At 41.2% G+C, this 19,686-nt stretch overlaps 1 protein-coding gene across 1 annotated transcript in view; it reads right to left on the bottom strand.

Annotated features, from left to right (window-relative positions):
- The window catches only part of GLP1R (glucagon like peptide 1 receptor), a 3,029,130-nt gene that overhangs the window by 218,988 nt on the left and 2,790,456 nt on the right, over positions 1-19,686 (bottom strand). Inside the window, exon 13 of the mRNA XM_044084828.1 lies at positions 17,319-17,360. Within this exon, the coding sequence (XP_043940763.1) occupies positions 17,319-17,360 (42 nt within the window). The remainder of the gene's footprint in view (positions 1-17,318; positions 17,361-19,686) is intronic.

Here is a 19,686-nt window from a genome sequence, read left to right as displayed (position 1 = left end):
TATGGGACATACACCCGTAGATGTCATATGCTCCACTGAGGACAGGGTTATGCAGACAAAGAGTGGTATGTTTGGGATGAGAGATATATTTTGCAGGATAGTTAACCAGTGTTGGAGTCAGCCCACAAAATGTCATGGACATGTCAGATAGCACATGACATGTCATACCACCATACATTATGTGTACGTGTGTTAATTGGCCACATGGCAGATAGCATGCAATTAATATGATCTGTGCATTATCAAGCCTGATAAATAAGAATCTCACCTGCAACAGGCTGCTGTCACTGCAAAATGCCAGAGGTACCTAAATAGGAGTGTCACAGCAGTAAGATCATTATCCATACCTGTGTGATAGCTACAGGGTGCAATCTGCATGTTAGCACATAAACCAGTACAATAGATTATACTATGGAGTATGTACATCTGTGCATACATAGAGTAGAAAACTATAGTATGTGGCATGTGTGCATACATTCCTTGCATATGATGTTACATTAAATATTGTACAGTAACACATGTAACTATATGAAATATAGTTGTGTTCTATGTGCAGTAGTGACTTACCAGGCAACTCCTGGCTCAGTGGTTGTGAGACACCCACCTCCACAATTCCAGCTAAAGCTTGTGGATGGAGTTTTGCAGGTGTCCCCAGGTTGGCCAGTAGCTCCTCGGTATGTGTGAGTGGCCCCCCACCTGTTGCAGCTTGTTCCCTGGTGACTGCATTTGCATGCTGTTTCACCCATCTAATGAGGTCTGTGCAGTGTCAGCGTACCTGCTTGATAGGTATGATTGTGGCTGCCAACATCATTTAGCCTCCTGAGAAGTTCCTCTCACTGGGCATCCCGCTGTTGTGCATCCTGTGGCACATGGCTGAAGAGTGTTTCATGGTTGTCAAGGAGATATGGAATGAGGACCTCATCCTCCAAGCGGGTGTATGGTGGGAGTGAGGCATACCTGGAAGACATAATGATGGAGACAGGTCACAGTAACTCACAGAGAAGTACAGCTGCACATACATGTGTATCACATTTATTATGATTACAAATATGTCTTTGCAAACCTGCATGGCACTAACACCACTGACATGTTTAACTTGCACACATTTGACATTTACTGGTGATTTGATGTTATCACCATATATATGTGTGTGTGTGTGTGTGTGTCAAGTGATGACATTGCTCATACTCTATGTGGATGTTTTCTTGATGTGGGCATGTCTGTTTGCCTGTACTGGTATCTTTACCTATCAGCACATGTCTGGATGTGTTCACTTTAATGCAAGAGACCTTAATGCTGTGTATATGTCACATATATAGTCACACACAGCCTTAAGGGACATCACCTGTGACCCTGCAGATGTGTTCACGGAAAGTTTTACATGTATGTGTTTTGCCATATACATCTACATGGCACTGCACATGTGAAACACATGGGACAATGGCTAGCTTGATGGTATTTGCAGGGTTGGATATCAACTATAGCATGTATGGTCATTGTGAACTAGTAGGCTATATGCCCTGGGCCATTTATGAGCCTAGGCTGAAAGGTTACCTAGCTGTAGCCAACAGACAGGTAGCTTTCAGTGGCCAGTTCAAGCAGTACCACAGAACTGATCTACAGGGTTACTGATATATTTGCCATGCGGTCATCACACCATGTCTCAAAGAGGGGCAATGTGCAGCTTTGCTAGACAGGGATGCATAGTATGACAGGAGTATGTAAAGTGTATGGCACAGGGATCTGTCAGGCATGTTATGATCCTTGTAATGGACAGGTGGATGTCCATGAAGTATGTTTACTTGAAATCAGAATGTGTGATTGTAGCATGTCCAACACCTCTGGGTTGGCCATGGCTTTATTCAGGGTAGGCATCATGCTACATAGTGGAGCTAGGGTTTGGGAAGGCCAGTGTAGGCCATCTGAACATGGCCAATAACCCTTAAAGGAAATATATGATCTATTATGGGTCACTTAAGTGTTCAGTATGGCTGAACAATGATCTCTATATTCATGGATGGCACCCTGTCATGATTAGGGATGCCACTTACGACTACCTGACTGGTGTGGTGAAGTGACTATCAAAGGAAAGACTACTGTCCAGCTGCATCCCATACACACACAGTTTCCATTATGTTGACTGCTGCCTAGGTGGTAGTTAATGGGTACAGGGGTTTTAACATAGGGGATGTCAATGCAATACTTAGCTCTCAGATTGTGGCCATATGTCACACACCACACACCTGACTCACAAAGGCCCTTCTGTATGTTGCCCGCAGCACTCCTTGAGTCAACTATTGCTCCTAGCTCATAGTCATTTGCAAACTTCAATAGGCAGATGCCTTCTGTGTTAGTCTGTGTCGCATAGATAACAAAGAGGAGGAGTACCAGGAATGACCCCTGTATTACTGTAGTTGGCAATGGTTTGATGTGCGTGTATTAGTCAGACACCTTCTGTAGTGTTGGTTCTGACAGCAGTCCAGTTGCCAACCAATCCTGTGACATAGGAATATACACCTAGTTTACTGAGTGTAGCTGAAACACAGTATGGGTGACGGTGCACTATTCCCCATTATCAGTGGTGACTCCCCCTTTGTGGGGTGTGATAACTGTTGCCGTGCACCATTCAGTGTGTACACAGCCTGGCATGAAGCTATGATTGAACATGATGTGTATGTGGAGAGCAAATTGTTCTGACATTTGTGTAAAATACACCTTGGGATGTTGACAGGTCCCATGCAAGCTGTATGTATGGCTTTAGAGAGTGCAGCTTGTACCTGCATAGTTGTTATTACAAGGGCTCTGTAGTGTACATGGGTATATAAATATGTGTACTTGTTGGGGGGAGGTGAGAGTGGGTTTAGGTTATCCAAGACCCTATCTGGATGAACAAGTGCTATTTCTGTAGGTGCAGTACTTTTCATGCCATAGTGCTGTGAAGCACGGCAGGTCTTGTTGCCATTACAATTTATGACACAGCTATAGAATGCTCTGTGGTTGGCCTCATAATATGTGGCAGATTAGTTTCACAGTAGCTTTGTGTGGTTTTATATGGTGTACCTGCATCTTACTGAGGCTGACCAGGGATCACCTCCACTCATGTGTGTTCACTCTTGCAACAGTTACTACCTTCTGTGGTACAGTTTAAGGCAGGGTACCACCTGTTTGCCTTCCTGTTTGTGTTTGGTTGAATCTTGGTTCTGTTTCAATGGCACAATCATTGCACTTATGGGAGTGCTTAAAGTGCATTTGTGTAGGATTCAGCTTTAGCACATGCATTGTCCATCTGCATGGGTGCCATGACAGTCACCATGTTGCTCTTAAGAAGCATAACATTGGCTATGGAGACTGACTATGTGTAGCATACTGTTAGCCCTGTTTGTGTGACTATGGTGATCCAGGTCATTGTGGTCAATGAAATCCAACATGCATTGAGCACAGGTGTTGATACATGAGGAGTCTTCCCAGTTCATAATGGGATAGTTGAGTAGCCATTTTTATGGTTTTCTGTCTCAAACATAATATTACCCATTGCAGCACAATATGATAGTTGGGAATTCTGAGGCATGGTGGGTGATCTGTCGCAAGGTGCAAATTGGATTCCACTTTGGCACAAAGGTAGTTGCTCAGCATAATGCATCTAAGTTATGCAAGTGCAACTAGCGTGGGGGTGTACATATCCGTCAGGAATATGGACACACCTGTGGCTCATGTGTTCCAATAAAGGATAATGGCCAAGAGGTGAGGTATGTGTTATAACATGGTCATGCAGGGGTGCTCTCTGGAGTGTTGAACCATATCACAGTCACTGCACAGATATGTTCTCCATGTTAAGGACTGACATAAGTGAGTCCATACTGAGTTTCTGAAATGTATCATTGAGTAGCGAGATCCGCAGTTTATTGCTTGGCTGTCTCTGTTACAGCAGTGGACTTTCACTTGAACTTTGCATGATGAAGGCACTAGCCAGTATCCAGATTCCCAGGGGTGACAGGTGCAGGCCCTGTCTGGCAAAGCATCATGGTCTGTCAACCATGTTGTCTTAGGCAGAGAGATACTGGATACCCTTTGAATTACACCAGTACATTAGACAATTGTGGAATACAATCCTTTTGTCCCTATACTGCAGTATCATTCTGGCCAATGGCAGAATGCTACCCAGGGCTTGAGACATACCTGCATAGGATACAAGACCAGATAGTTCCTACATGTGTGTTTCCATGTAGTTCAGGCTACTGCATCACAGGTCCTGCACAACAATATGGAATATGCCAGAGCCATGTGTATAGTTCAAAAGGTGGTCTGAGTGTATGGGTATGTGGCTAATCATGGCAGACAGGCAGCTGACAGTATGTTTGCCCTTGTATAGCTTGATGTGTAACATAGTGCTAGAGTTTGTATTCACAAATGAGTACTGTTGGGCATGTTTCTGGCCACGTATTCTGAGGGGTGGCACAATTTGGCAAGCTATGTCATACAGTTTGTGTATTATGTTGTCTGTCTATTCCAGCTTGGGAGGTCTCTTGCTTGGTCAGATACTTAGAAGCCTCTGTGAATGTTTGTGATTTCTGGCGGTATGTGTGGGTGTCCTTACTGTGTTCTGGTAAGGGTATGTATTGATTGTGGTGATGAGATGCATGTGTTAACCTACACCTCATGACTGTCCAGTCCAGTCATGGCTGTAGACTGGACTGCCTACCAGCTTACCCCTATAGCTGCATCCCAGACAATGTGTGGGGTGTGGTGTTAGGTGCGTTTGGCAGTGTACATGGCATAGAGATTACATTCCCCCAGGATGGCCACATACACAAAGCTGACACTAGTAAACAACAGTAGCTGACTAGTGGACATGCCTGTATGAGCATTCAGTACTACAAGTACCAAGTACTGTATTTAGTTTACTTATTGCTTATGAAGATGTTTTAGACATTGATGCTCACACGTAAATATTTGTGTTATGGACGTGACAACACTGGATATTACAGAAACATAGTAGCTGCCTTTAGCAGCAATCCTCATCTGAGGAGCACATCAAATCCTGATAGTTGATTACAGATGATGCAAGTGTCAACAGGTCTGTATCCTATTCTGGGTATATACTCACATATCCACCAGAACCATGAGCTCTGTTGGGCATGGACACCCACTCCCCAAACAGAGTCAAGTATCAATAGACTCTGCTGCCACTATCAACATGATCAGGATAGAAGCAACTATTACACATGGGCATCAGTCTCCTACATCTTACACTTCTACTGCAGATGTTACACTGGAGTTAAAGATGATATGCAACTTGTTTCATTACCAGTACTGTGCACAACCTTACATACTGTATTTGCAGGTGGCTGTTAGGTTGGCAATGAGAGGGTAGGCTATACAAACCTGAATGTTTAACCAGTGTCTCTCTACTCTCAATATCCACTCTATGTAGGTGTGCACATAGCCATTTGGCCCAGCCCTGTAACAAGGGTCACTACACATTTGCATAACATGTACACATGCACAGCTGTTATTGCTTGCAAATGATACTAGAGAGGTGGATATTACATGTCTTATGTGCATGGATAGTTACCTAGCTCTTCCAGTTTTCTTTGCTATCATGTTGCTAAACTGTCAGATGACTACAAATCATATGTATCCTGTTACTGAATATTGTAATTGCCAATAGACATAACTAATGTTTGCATAACATAACAGAAATGCTATGTAAAATGGAATACAGATCTGCCTAGAATACTGTACATTACACAATTATTGGCACAATATCTCACAATGCAAATCATATTTGCACAGTAAGCCCACCTTTGACATGTTCATCTCACTAATACACCCATACATATGTCTACTGTTACAATATATCAACATATACTATTCCCTGTTATAGTCCATACTTATTGGACCAACCCTGACACTGACAGTGGCTGGAGAAGAAATGGTGAATTCCAAGCCCATATATATCATGCCTTGTGGTGTATAAGGAGTTTGCCTTGTGACCTACAGCAGTACACACATAGAATACTACAAGCATTACTACTGCTCAACAATACATCACTACAAGATAGCTATTTCCACTATATGCATTGATTACACTGTAATTATTACAGAACAGGTACTACATACACAGACATACTAAATGTTATACATACCTTCTTGGTAATTGGAGGTGTTATTGACTGGTATTTTAATCTTTTTCGGTTTGTGTTTCAATCTTCTGTTGGGTATTTTGTACTGTTCTGCAGGTATATACTGATGGTTTGAATGTGTGACAAGGCATCCATTTATAGTTAGAGATCAGTAACATGTGCTATCCTGATCACCAACTGGTGTTTCAATGTAGTTAATTACATGCACATTGGCTGTGCAGCTACTCCATTAGCCAATACCATGGCAACAGTGGAGTATAATTGAGTACTCCACTTGGGCGTTGCCCCTTTGCCTTACTTGTGAGGAAGATGGCCTGGAAATGTCTGAAATCTGTTGCAACAGCTGTATGGAGACAAACGCAAATATATTGTGTGTAATGCCTAGAGGATTTGGTCTAAATGTGAGTACTGCTGTTATATTTTTGAACATTGCTACTTGTGCAGGGTTTGTCTGTACCTAATACTTCTGCATATGTTTCAGTCTGGCCAGGATGTTTCACCAGCTCAAGGCTGTACGGCTATGCATATTATGTTAGGGGGTTCACAGTGTGCTCACCAGACATCTTTAGTTTGGTGTAAATGTGTATCATAATGTGCTGATAATCAGTAATTGGTAACACTTCCTGGTGTATTTACTTTTCAGCCCTCTGAAATAGGATTAGTTCAAACAAACCCTGTAACATCAGCAGCTGTTCCATTGTATAACAGCAACTATTTCACATAGGGCCATGTTAGTGTGTCTCTGTCCAGGTATGTCAAGGTTTCAGCAGATGTACAGTGGGTGAATAACTGCTTATGGTATGACAGTATGTATTGTAATTAGTTTGGGTGTGGGGGAGATGTTGATGGGTGTACATAGCAGATGCAGGTGTGTAGGAACTGCTTTTATACATATTCTATACGTGTGTGGGTGTTCTTTCCCTATGTGAACACCTATCCCTTAGTGAACTAATACTATGGTAATTGCAGGCTGATTCATTACGGCACTGTTAAATGCTTCCTGTATAGCATGCAGGTAATATTAGTCCTTGAATCCTTTTGGCAATACATCTGGATGTAATAAAGATTTGCTAAATTAAAGATGTCTGTGTATTTCTGTCATGGATATTTGCAGTCATTGTAGTTGTGTTGGTGACTAACCCTATTTGGCTCATGTCCATAGAACATATTTGTAATAGTGTATTGGCATATACTCTTCACATGTTATGTTCATATTGTTTTGGGGTGGCAGAATGTGTGATTGCTATGGTTCATGTTATACTCAGATTTGAACACTTTAGATGCTGTATACACACATGTATGCAAGATATATATATATATATATATATATATATATATATATATATATATATATATAGACACTGAGCCAGAAGATCGACAACTGAGAAGACCGACGGATGAAAACACCGGCGCTGAGAACACCGACATGGGAAAAGGCTGTGTAAGTATGCGGTAGTGACGGACGTTAGAGTGCGAGTAAGGTAAGTGTGCGATATTGACGGTCTGTAGGGATAGGGGTGGGTTAAGTGAGTTAGGGTTAGGGCGCGGGTTAGGTAAGTGTGCGGTAGTGATAGTCTTTGGGTAAGGGGCGGGTTAATTGAGTTAGGGTTAGAGGCGGGTTAGGTAAGTGTGCTAGTGATAGTCTTTGGGTTAGGGGTGGGTTAAGTGAGTTAGGGTTAGGGTGCGGGTTAGGTAAGTGTGTGATAGTGACGGACCTTAGGGTTAGGGTTTGGGTTAAGGTTGTAGATAGTTGTGTATGTGAGGTTTAGTGTGGGTTTGTAAGGATTTTGGTGTGCTTGTGTTGTGTGTGTGCTTTTGGACAGGGATTTGTTTTGTTTGTTGATTGTCGTTATTATGGTGTGTTGGGCATGTGTGGTTTCGTGTTTGTGAACTGTCGGTTATGTGGTGTCAGTGATTTCGTTGTCGGGCATGTGAGGTTTCGTGTTTGTGAACTGTCGGTTATGTGGTGTCGGTAAACTGGTTGTCGATGTTGTGGCTTGTCGACCTTGTCAGGTAGACCCATATATATATATATATATATATATATATATATATATATATATATATATATATATATGTGTGTGTGTGTGTAGATATATAATATATATTATTGCATATGTTTATATGTACCTCCATAGATGTGTGGATGTTTTTAACCTATCTATATATCCACATATATGTATATCTCTATATACTGACATGTATCTATGTATCTCTCTCTCTCTCTCTCTCTCTATATATATATATATATATATATATATAGCATGCACCTTTCATTGGGTACATGGCAGTTTGTCCTATTTCCACACAATCCTCCCTTTTGTGTTTTAACCTGTCTGAATACTGGCATAGGTACATCTCAGGTAGCCACATAGAAGGACTTCCTGACTACTGTGGCGATGTGACTATCAAAGGAGAGACTACTATCCACCTGGGTCCCAAGGTCTCATCATGCATTCGGTGTTAAGTAGATTGCTGCCTATGTGGTAGTTCATGGGTACAGAGTTTTTACCAAAGGGGATGACACTGCACTTTTTGGCATTGAACTTGAGGCCATGGCTCTGACACCAGGCATCTGTCTCAGCGAGGCCCTTCTGTAGGATGGGACTTGACTATGGCTCCTAGTTTGCAATCATCTGCGAACATCATTAGCCAGAGGCCTTCTGTGTTAGCCTGTACTTCAGAGAAGTACATACCAAACAGGAGAGGTCCCAGGACGGAACCTTGTGGTACTCCACTTGTCACTGCTTTGAGGTCAGATTTGGAGTCTGCAACTTTTACAGTGTGGGTTCTATCAGTGAGCCACTTGGTAACCCATCTTGTGACATAGGGATTTATACCTAGTTTAGTGAGTTTAGCTATAATTCCAGAATGGGGGATGGTGTCGAAAGCCTTGATGAGGTCAAGATAGGCTGTGTGAACCACCTTACCCTCATCTACGGCTTTGGTGACTGCCTCAAAGAAGTCAATCAGGTTTAGGAGGCATGATCTGCCTTTCACAAACCCAAACTGGGTGGGATCCAGAGTTTGGAGATTACCAATGTCTTTGTTTATGAGTTCCATGATGATACATTCCATGGCCTAGCAGACCAGGCTCGTCAGGCTAATAGGTCGATAGTTCCTGGGATCAGTGGTAGGTCCCCCTTTGTGGAGTGGGATAACTGTTGCTGTGTGCCATTCAGTGGGCAGAAAGCCTGATGTGAGGCTATTATTGAACATGGTGCTTACGTGGGGAGCCAGTTCGTTCTGAAGTTCGTGTAAATTGCAGCCTGGGATGTTGTCCGGTCTCATGGATGCTGTGTTTTTGGCTTTACAGAGTGCATATTTTACCTGTGTAGCTGTGATTACAGGGACTCTGCATTCTTCCTGTATAGATATGGGCCCTTTAGGGGGTGAGAGGGGGGTAAAGTTAGCACTGAACCTATCTGCCAGGATGATGGCATTATTAGTTGGTTCTGTAATTTTCTTGCCTTTGTGCTGTAACTCAGAGCAGATCTTGGTGTTGCCATTGGGATTCTTGACATAGCTATAGAATGCTTTGTGGTTGTCTTTGTAATTAGTGGCAATTTTGTTTTTGTAGCTACCTTTGGAGGATCATATAAGGGATCTCAGCTTCTTACTGACGCTGACTAGGGAGCTCCTCCACTCATGGGATTTTACTATCTTTTGCAACAGTTTCTTCCTTCTGTTGTACAGTTTGTTTATGGCAGGGGATCACCAGATTGGCTTCCTTTTTTGGAGGATAGCATCTTGGTTCTGTTTGGGATAGCACGATCCATGCACTCGAGCAAGTGGCTATAGAGTGCATTTGTGCAGGATTCAGCAGTTGTAACTGTATTGTCCATCTGCATGGGTGTCATGAAGTTCACTACTTCTGTCTTAAAAAGCATGAAGTTGGCTTTGGAGAAATTTTTTACTGTGGTTTCCTTAATGGGGGGTGGGGGCTGGATGTGGATATCAAGGGTGATTGGCTTACGAGGAGTTGACTTCAGGTGTGGAACACCGGTCACTCATGTTGGTAATGACTAGGTCTAGGATATTGTTGCCCCTGGTGGGGGTGTGGATAAGTTGATCCAGGGCATTGGAGTTTATGAATTCCAGAAAGTGTTGAGCTAAGGAATTGGTACACGAGTAGTTTTCCCAGTTAATGGTGGGGCAGTTAAAGTCGCCCATTATTAGGGTGTTTGGTTGAACCCTATATATATATATATATATATATATATATATATATATATATATATAAATGAAGAAAGAAATATTTATATACACACGGATCCAGAATTGGCATCCTGCTGACTGCAAGAGCAACTAGAAGGAGAAAGAGATACTCTAAGTGCCTCCGTTTTGATTTTTTGATTATTTACTGCATTCTGCACTTGTTCGTAGTCATTTTAACTAAATTGCATTTATTTAAACTGCATTCATTTTAATATTGCTACACACTCAAGTGTGCTAGACTGCACTGCATTTTGTACTATATTTATTGCACATTTAGCTTATTTTTCCTGTGTTAAGTAGTTTTTACTGTGTTCTCTGCCTTGTTTTTGCCTTTCCTGTGACTAGTGTAGTCCAGATACAGAGTTGCTGTATCCTAGACTGTTTGGAAGTTTCTGAGTTCCCCAGGCCTTTCTGTGTTGGCAGGAAGCCTTCTAGCTTATCAGTGGGAGTGGTAAGCTCTAGGTAGCCTATCTACCACAAGAGGAGTGGTTTCTGGCCCAGCAATTGTAGTTTGTTGGCTGTTTGGGCAGTTTTTTCCATCCTTTTAACTTTTTGGTTTAAAAGCCTGTGCTTGTGCGGTTTTGTGCTTGTTTAAGCTCCACGGATCCAGAACTGGCGTTCTGCTGACTGCAAGAGCAACTAGAAGGAGAAAGAGATACTCTAAGTGCTTCCATTTTGATTTTTTGCTTATTTACTGCATTCTGCACTTGTTCTTAATCATTTTTAACTAAATTGCTTTTATTTAAACTGCATTCATTTTAATATTGCTACACACTCAAGTGTGCTAGGCTGCACTGCATTTTGTACTGTATTTACTATATTTTTAGCTTATTTTTCCTGTATTAAGAAGTTTTTACTGTGTTCTCTGCCTTGTTTCCCATTTTTCCTGTGACTGGAAGTTTATGAATTCCTCAGGCCTTTCTGTGTTGGAGGGAAGCCTTCTAGTGTATCAGTGGGACTGGAAAACTCTAGGTACCCCATCTATCACAGGAGCAGTGGTTTCTGGCCCAGACATTGTAGTTTATTGGCTGTTTGGGCAGTTTTTCCATCCCTTTCAACTTTCTGGTTTAAAAGCCTGCGTTTGCGCTGATTTGTGCTAGTTTAAGTTCTGCGCAGCACTGCTGAGCTGAGGAAAACTATTATGAGTGCCAGAAAGTCTGATCTTCAAATTTTCCCTTAGATCTTGCTAGTTCTTGTCTCTCTTGCATTTCTAATTGTTTAATCACTCTGCACTTCAACAGGCTTTTATAGTAATCACTGTAGCACACCTAGGGACTATCAGCAGTAGTTGTTTTACACAGTAAACAGCACCAGTACTTATTAGTTATGACCACCCCTCCTGGTATGATTAAAGGGCAGTTTTCTGTGCTTTCTACTGCCAACCTGGTGCACTTGGGCATTATGAGGCAGTGTAGCAACTGCCTCATATACACAGACAACCCTCTCCTCTTATCTCCCAACACTCAGACTTGTGAGAGATGCATTTATATCACCAAATTGGAAGCTATGAACTCCAACTAAGACCAGACTAGCTGCTCAAGAGGAGAAGGTCAACACTCGCACCACACCACATGGAACACATAGCCCTCCAGAACACCCACCAGAACAGCTCACACATAGAAACACAAACTGTACACCCACCTTCATGGAGGCTCTCAATAGAAATTTACCCAAACAGCAGAGACCTCCATGGCAAAAATGCAATTGACCATCACAACACATCACCAACCACAGTACACATAGCCCACCTCCACAATGTGCCCCTCAACCTAAGCTCTTAAGGCAAAACACCTTGCTTAACATACTAATCATAGCTGACTCAACAGTGAGGCACACAGATGTCCCACTCACAAGGTTGAACAAGGAGAAGGTGACAGTCAATTGTCTATCAAATGCCAGGATCTGCCATATAACACATGCACTCAGGGCACTCCACAGCAAGTATGAATATGACTCAGTCATTGTCCATGTGGGTGTGAATGACCTGAGATGCACCTCCCTGGACTACATGAAAAGAGACATGATGGAGCTCTCGGATTATGTGGCCCAGGCAGATATGACCCTAACCCTGAGCAGTATCCTACTGTCACCCAGAATGGTACCACAGCACAAGCAAAAAATGATTGATATCAACAATTGGCTACATTTCTGGTGTCGTTCTAAGGGGATCCAGTATCTATCTGCATGGGATGACATGATTGACAGACCTTGATGCTTTTCCATCTGTCACTCCGTGGATTCCGGGTACTGGCTAAGGCTCTTGCCACCCCTATAGTGCCTTTTTTAGGTGGTGTTTCAAACACCAAAATCCCACCATAACAACAGTACACAAATACAGTCTGAAGGGTCAATGCTGCTCAATGCTAGAAGTCTAAATCTCAAGATGCACTCGCTCAAAGCACTCCTCAAAATGGAGAACATCAACATTTGTGCTGTAACTGAGACCTGGTTTAAAGAGGCAGAAAGCACCCCTGCTCTTCCAGTCTAGAACTCATTCTACACCTTTTGGCTCCTGAACATGGCCAGAAGCTACAAAGGTTGTGGTGTCTCCATATTCATAAAGGATCTACACACCTCCAGACTAGTAGCCCAGCATAATGCATCTGAAATACTTCAGGTACAATTAACATTGGGTAAGACAGCACGTCAGGTCATAGACTGTTATAGGACCCCAAACATGTCCTTAGACTCCCATTCCATGTTCCAAAGCATCCTGGAATCTATCAAGGTCCAGCCCAATACTCTCATACTAGGATACTTCAACTACCCCTCCATCAACTGGGAAAACTACACTTGTACCAATGCACTGGCCCAGCTTCCTGAAATTCATCCTTTCCAATGCATTGGACCAGCTCATTCTGACCCCCACTAGAGGAAGCAACATCCTTGACCTGGTTATCACTAACATGGGTGACTGTTGCTCTACACCAACAGTCAATTCCTCCCTGGTTAGACCCGACCACAAACTAATCACCATGGAAATCTACATCTCACCCCCCCCCGCAAAACTGACCACCATAAAAAACTTCTACAAAGCTGACTTTGGACTACTGAAGACAGAGGTGGCTAACGTCACGACATCCATGCCAATGGAAAATAGCTGCATGACTGCCAAATCATACACCAATGCACTGTGCGAACACATACATAAATGCATGGAACTAGCCATACCCAATAGAACCAAGATGCTCTCCTCCAAGAAAAGGAAGCCAATCTGGTGGTCCCCAGCTATGAATAAACTCTACAACAGAAGGATGAAACTGTTACAGAAAAAGGTGAAGTCTCAAGATTGGAAAAACTCCCTTATTAGCCACAACAAAAGCTGAGATCCCTTATCAAATCCTCTAAAGCCAGCTATGAAGGCAGAATTGCAACAGATACTAAAAACAACCACAAAGTCTTCTATAATTATATCAAGAACCTCAACAGCAATACCCAGATTTGCTCTGAGTTATTGCACAACGGTAACTCCTACACTGAGCCAACAGACATAGCCAATGTACTAGCCGACAGATTCAGTCCTAACTTTACCCCCCCCCAAAGGCCCAATCACAATACCAGAAAAATGCCAGGTACCCAGTATTTCTGCAGCACAGGTAAGAGCTGCATTTTCCAAGGCCAAGAATTCAGCATCCATGGGACCTGATAATATCCCCGGCTGTGCTCTACATGAACTACAAAATGAATTGGCACCACATCTGTGTGCCCTGTTCAATCACAGCTTTACCTAAGGCTTTGTCCCTACCAGATGGAGCACTACTACAGTCATCCCTTTCCATAAAGGGGGGAGTGACAACAGACCCTAGGAATTATTGCCCCATTAGCCTGACGAGTCTGATATTTAAAGCTATGGAGCGCATCATCATGGACCTGCTCAGCAAGGATATAGGTAATCTCCATATTCTAGACCCCATGCAGTTTGACTTTGTTAAAGGGAGATCCTGCATGCTTAACCAGGTTGACTTCTTTGAAATAGTCACCAAGGCTGTGGATAAGGGTCAGGTGGTGCACACAGCCTACCTCACTCTGGCCAAGGCCTATGATACCATTCTTCACTCAGGAATTATTGATAAACTTACCAAACTGGGCATCAACACCTATATCACTAAGTGGATTGCAAATTGGCTTACAGACAGAACCCACAGAGTGAAAGTAGCAGATTCCAAATTTGACTGCTGACCAGTCATAAGTGGAGTCCCAGAGGGATCGGTCCTAGGCCCTCTCCTGTTTGGCATCTACTTCTCAGAGGTCCAGGCCAAGATGGAGGGATGCTGGCTGACCAAGTTCGCAGATGACTGCAAACTGGTAGCCATTGTCAACTCCACAAGTGATGCAGACATCCTACAGAAAGGCCACACAGACACCAATGACTGGTGTCGGAGCCATGGCCTTAAGCTTAATGCCAAAAAATGTGTTATCATTCCCTTTGGTAAAAACTCAGTTCCCATTAATTAACAAGTCGATGTGAGCCCACTGAATACTGAAAGTGTGATAAGAGATCTAGGCGCCCAGGTTGACTGCAACCTCTCCTTCAGCCACCACATTGCCACTGTGGTCAGAAAGTCCTTCTATGTGTCACATCTCATAACCAAGGGTTTTGCATCCAGGAAGAAAGAGATCATCATCTTTCTCTACTCATTCCTCATTAGACCAATCATCAATATGGTGTATCCATATATATCCTCATTGGTGAGATGTGAAGAACTTCTCTAAAGCAAACAGTGTAGCCTCCCGGACATCTCAAATGCGGGGTGAAAGCTGCTCTAAAGCTAAATATAATGCCCCATTTGGCATGTACCTCAACAGACACCTGCAACAGCTGGAGAGGGCTCAGAAGTACCTCACAAAGAGGATCATATGCCTTAAACATATGTCCTACATGGACTGACTCAAGAAAGTTTTCTCTGTCTCTTATCATCTACTTAGAGGTGATCTCTGCTTGATATACAAAGCCATGTCTGACCCAGCCCTGCTAGAAATGCTATACCTAAAGAAATCCCAATCCCTCTGCACCACATGCTCCAGAGATCTCAACCTCATTACCACAATCAACAGAACATGCTGGAGGGACGGATTCATTACCCAGAGACTGCCCATACTCTGGAACAAGCTTCCTATTCATGTCAAGCAGAGCAACTCGCTGGCCCTATTCAAGAGAAACCTTGAAGAGTGGATGGGTAATAGAAAGTTCACCCCGGGATCTCTCCAGTGGCTGTACTGGATAGAGGCACTGGGAGCTAACATCGGGCAGCACAATGACAGGGCACACTGGTATGGGCTAGACTTGTGAAGGCTCCAGGTCCGTTAGCCTAGTACACACCTATGAATCTTTGAACACATATATATATATATATATATATATATATATATATATATATATATATATATATATATATAAACTACAGTTAACATACAAGAATAGTTTGTGCCATGTACTGGCTCATGTGAAACATTTAAAAGAAGATTATAGGTTACGAAGCACATACTGTAAAGGGATTATGATGGGTCTTTATCAAAAGAAGCTCATGCAGTAGGATTTTCTGCTCCTTGTTTTTCTGTCCTTGGGATTAATTAATGAATTAGAACTTTAGCTATTTTTTCTAGGATTAGACAGTTACATTGTGATTTTATTGCAGCCTACTTTATTCTGTTATAGAAATGTGATCTGTGTTTCTGGTAAGGAAATAAATATATATTTTAAAGGGTATGGTCACACTTTCAATAACAAATAAAAATAACCAGCACTTGGTGATTACATGCCTTATCATATACCATATCAAAATTTTCAGAGCTGGATATAAAAAGAGTGTCAGTTTTGTTGATAACCTCTAGCCCTTGAAAATGTTGTTGAAGCTGAATACGCCTGACATGACATCATGACAGACTGAACCCACAGTGCCTCACTACCTTCATTAGTGTATAAACTACAATTTTTCTATGCTAAGGCAGTGAAAGGTTGAATCTTATGTCTTATGTCTAATAAGCTATGTGTTGCAGCTGGAGCAACATACATGGAAAATTAGCTAATGTGATGATCTATTAGTGAAACCATAATGTAAGTAAGTAGCCATTCATTTAAAGAAGTATATTGTTTTTGACTACCTAGAGCAATTTGCTTGTGTATATAGATCATTACTAATACCTAACTTGACATTATTTTGGATGTTTGGTCATCGGGAAAAACTGAGTCAGCAATAAGACAAAATCATCTAAAAACACGTGACATAATCTTTGTTTTCAAACCACTTGCTGTTTTATGATCAGAAGTATATCCAGAATTAAAATTAATTGTAAGACAGATGTATGAGAAAGATAGCAATACACTATAACATCCTAGAAGTATGATCATCAAGTACTTTCTTCCAGAAAAGTTATATGCACAATTATTAAATAAATATGTAAAATGACTATACATTGCCAAGTATTTTACATTATTAAGCAACATAAACTGCAACAGAATGTAGACCTTTTTAATGTTCTTGTCAGAGTTAATTGGTAAAATTAGAGAAATATCGACAATAAAGTTCCAGCCTTTATGATTTCCACCCTACACGGCTGCAGGGAGCACCATTAGTACATATTTCTATGATTCACCAAAAAAGATTATATTCTAATGGGATGAGGTATGTTTTTGTCTGATTTTAAGGAGTATTAAGACTTTGTGTGTGTGTGTGTATATATATATATATATATATACATACACACATGCATCTATTTCTGTACGAACATATGTATGCGTACTTATCTGTATGCATGCCTTTATAAATGCATGTGAAGCATGAGAAAAACTACAGCATACTATATTTTCAGAAAACTAGTTGATGAAAGGAATACACATGGAAGCTAGACATATTTACATCTACACAAAAATATGATCTGCAAGACAAGACTGAATGTGCATATTAGGCAAAGCACATTACAAGAAAAAGCAAGTGAATTATGCATTATTTTCCTTACCTCATTGTTGACAAAGCAGTACAAAATGGCCACAACCAGTCCCTTTATCCACACAGTAGGAAGCAGAGGAGGAGAAAGATTAAAGAAAAATGAACAGTATGAAACATACAAGCAAACACCTTGCCGAGTTCATCTTTTGTAACCAGATTTGTTTACAGACCATTTGAACTTCACCATTTGATCATCTGATTTCCTCATCGCATTCACTATCCTTAAGACAGCCTACCTCCCTTTCCTGTTGTTTATACCTCTGTAGGACTTCTGTAAATCAGAGCAGGGATAATAAGCCTTATATTTCATTTATTTATATTATCCTACCCTGATCTTATTGCTGCCTGTCGCAGCACCAACATGTTAAGCTGCAAAAATTTTGTTTAGTGGAGTCTTATGTAGTGACAAAACATTGCATCTTTAATTTCATGTACAAGAGTAGGTAGCATGAGCTACTGGTTTATATGCTGCACAGAAACCACTGGAGTCTTTGCTGTAACCACTGGCAACCTTAAATGATGCCCTCACCATTAAAGTTTTACTTCTAAGAAAAGCTGTTCATAGGATTGTTGTTAAAGCTTTGCTGTTTGTTTGGTCCTGAAACTTAATCCAATGTTTAAAACCGAATCATTTGCTAAGATTGTAAGCTTGGTACCATGATGATAATTATATTTTTTACCAGAGAATCCATTGATGTAAACTAAGACAAAGCAATATAATCTGATGAACTCTTAAGATATGTGACTCAAGTGATAAAAATGAGATAAATACAGATCTGTTTTAAATGCAAACTTCATAAGTTTGTGACATTGGATATGTACTTCTTGGCTCTGTCCTGATATGCTGAACTCTTAAATTCTCTATCCTCTAGGTACACCATCAATTAGTATCACAAACTTTGGATTAGCAATCAAAATATTAGGGCATTGTTTGCTGTATTAATTATTACTTTTCGTCTTTTGGGCATTACGTAAAATTTTGATATTTTTTTTTTCTTTTCCCACTTTGCATACAACAAAAGAATATGTAGGAACCCTGACGCACATAGTTTAGCATGCATGCTTTCTAACAGACTTCACTGAGTTTGAATTTATGTCAAATAGCCTTTGTAAAAATTACAGCTATAAATCAAGAGTAATTATTCCTTTCCATAAAGCATGAGAGCCTTCTATGCAGTGTATTCTTGTCCCTATTAAGGCTTCCAATAATAGCAATCTGTTTTAAAACTAGGTCATAGGTAAGGTGCCTGATTCCTCGGTCCTTTATGTCACTAGGTAGTCGTGTAAGAATATTTTAATGTATTGTGGCCTTAGCTGCTGATATACTTCTTAAGAAGTGGCCAGCAAACAGATATCTACTCAAGTAACTGTATGCACTGGCTGTCCTAGCAAGGTGGCATTTTTGCAACCTAGAACTTATGTTCATGAGCTGATTTCAGGGAAGGCACTTAGAAGAATGCAGGAAACAGCTTTGCTTAGAAATAGAGGTAAGGAAGTTCGATATATTAATTTGAGTAGATGCACCCAAGAATGGTGCTGGGGTTACATAGTAAGATGGTGTATCCTCAACTTGGTGGCTGAAAAAGCTTAGAGTCACAGCTGAAATTAAGTAAGCAACATGACTACACAAGAGATGGAATAAATATCAAGGTAAAGTAATTCCTTATTGAGACTATCAGGAACCTATCTTTACTATATGTACTCATATATAGCACCTGTTCGGGTTAGGAGCTGCTGAAGGTACAACTGAGACCCACAAAAACTTAAACAAAAAATCCTTCTTCTAAGCAAATAAAGTACAGAAATGGACTGTGGTTATCTGAGGAACAACTTGGGGAACTTGACTGTCCTAAGGTCAACTCTACTTCCACTGTGATAGAGCTTCATTACTTTATGCCATACATGTTATCCTTACTCAGATACTTGCAAAGGTAGTATATAGGATATTGGGGTTAGTTCTAAGACAGAAAATGTTTATAGCATCCGTAATGGACTAAGTAGAAAAAATGTGGGATTCTTTTCCAACAGAAGAATAATAACTGACCTCACATGGTTTGCACCATCAGTGTAGTAACTATTTCGCACAGTGTGGCACAGATTATACAAGGAATTATGAGTTCCCAGCAGAGCCAGATAATGGCCTTGGGTTGATCAACTCAAAGGAAAGTACACAGAATGAAGAAAAGGCAGTAGGGAAGGGGTTTACAAAGCAGGTAATCATACCTTAAAAAGATATTCTGGCTAAAACCATGAAATGAAATGTAATCAGTGAAGTAAAGGGTCATTTTTGAATAATAATGTACCACTAGCCTTCTTTAATGTACAAGAAAGTGAATCATATAGTTTGGTTCCCTCAACTTCCCTGTGCACTGGTGTGT

The sequence above is a fragment of the Protopterus annectens genome, chromosome 1.part1, assembly GCF_019279795.1.
Source record: "Protopterus annectens isolate FY-2018-M chromosome 1.part1, PAN1.0, whole genome shotgun sequence".
NCBI classification, from domain to species: domain Eukaryota; kingdom Metazoa; phylum Chordata; order Ceratodontiformes; family Protopteridae; genus Protopterus; species Protopterus annectens.
The sequence above is the reverse complement of the archived record's forward strand: the minus strand, read 5'-3'. Positions and strand labels throughout refer to the sequence as shown.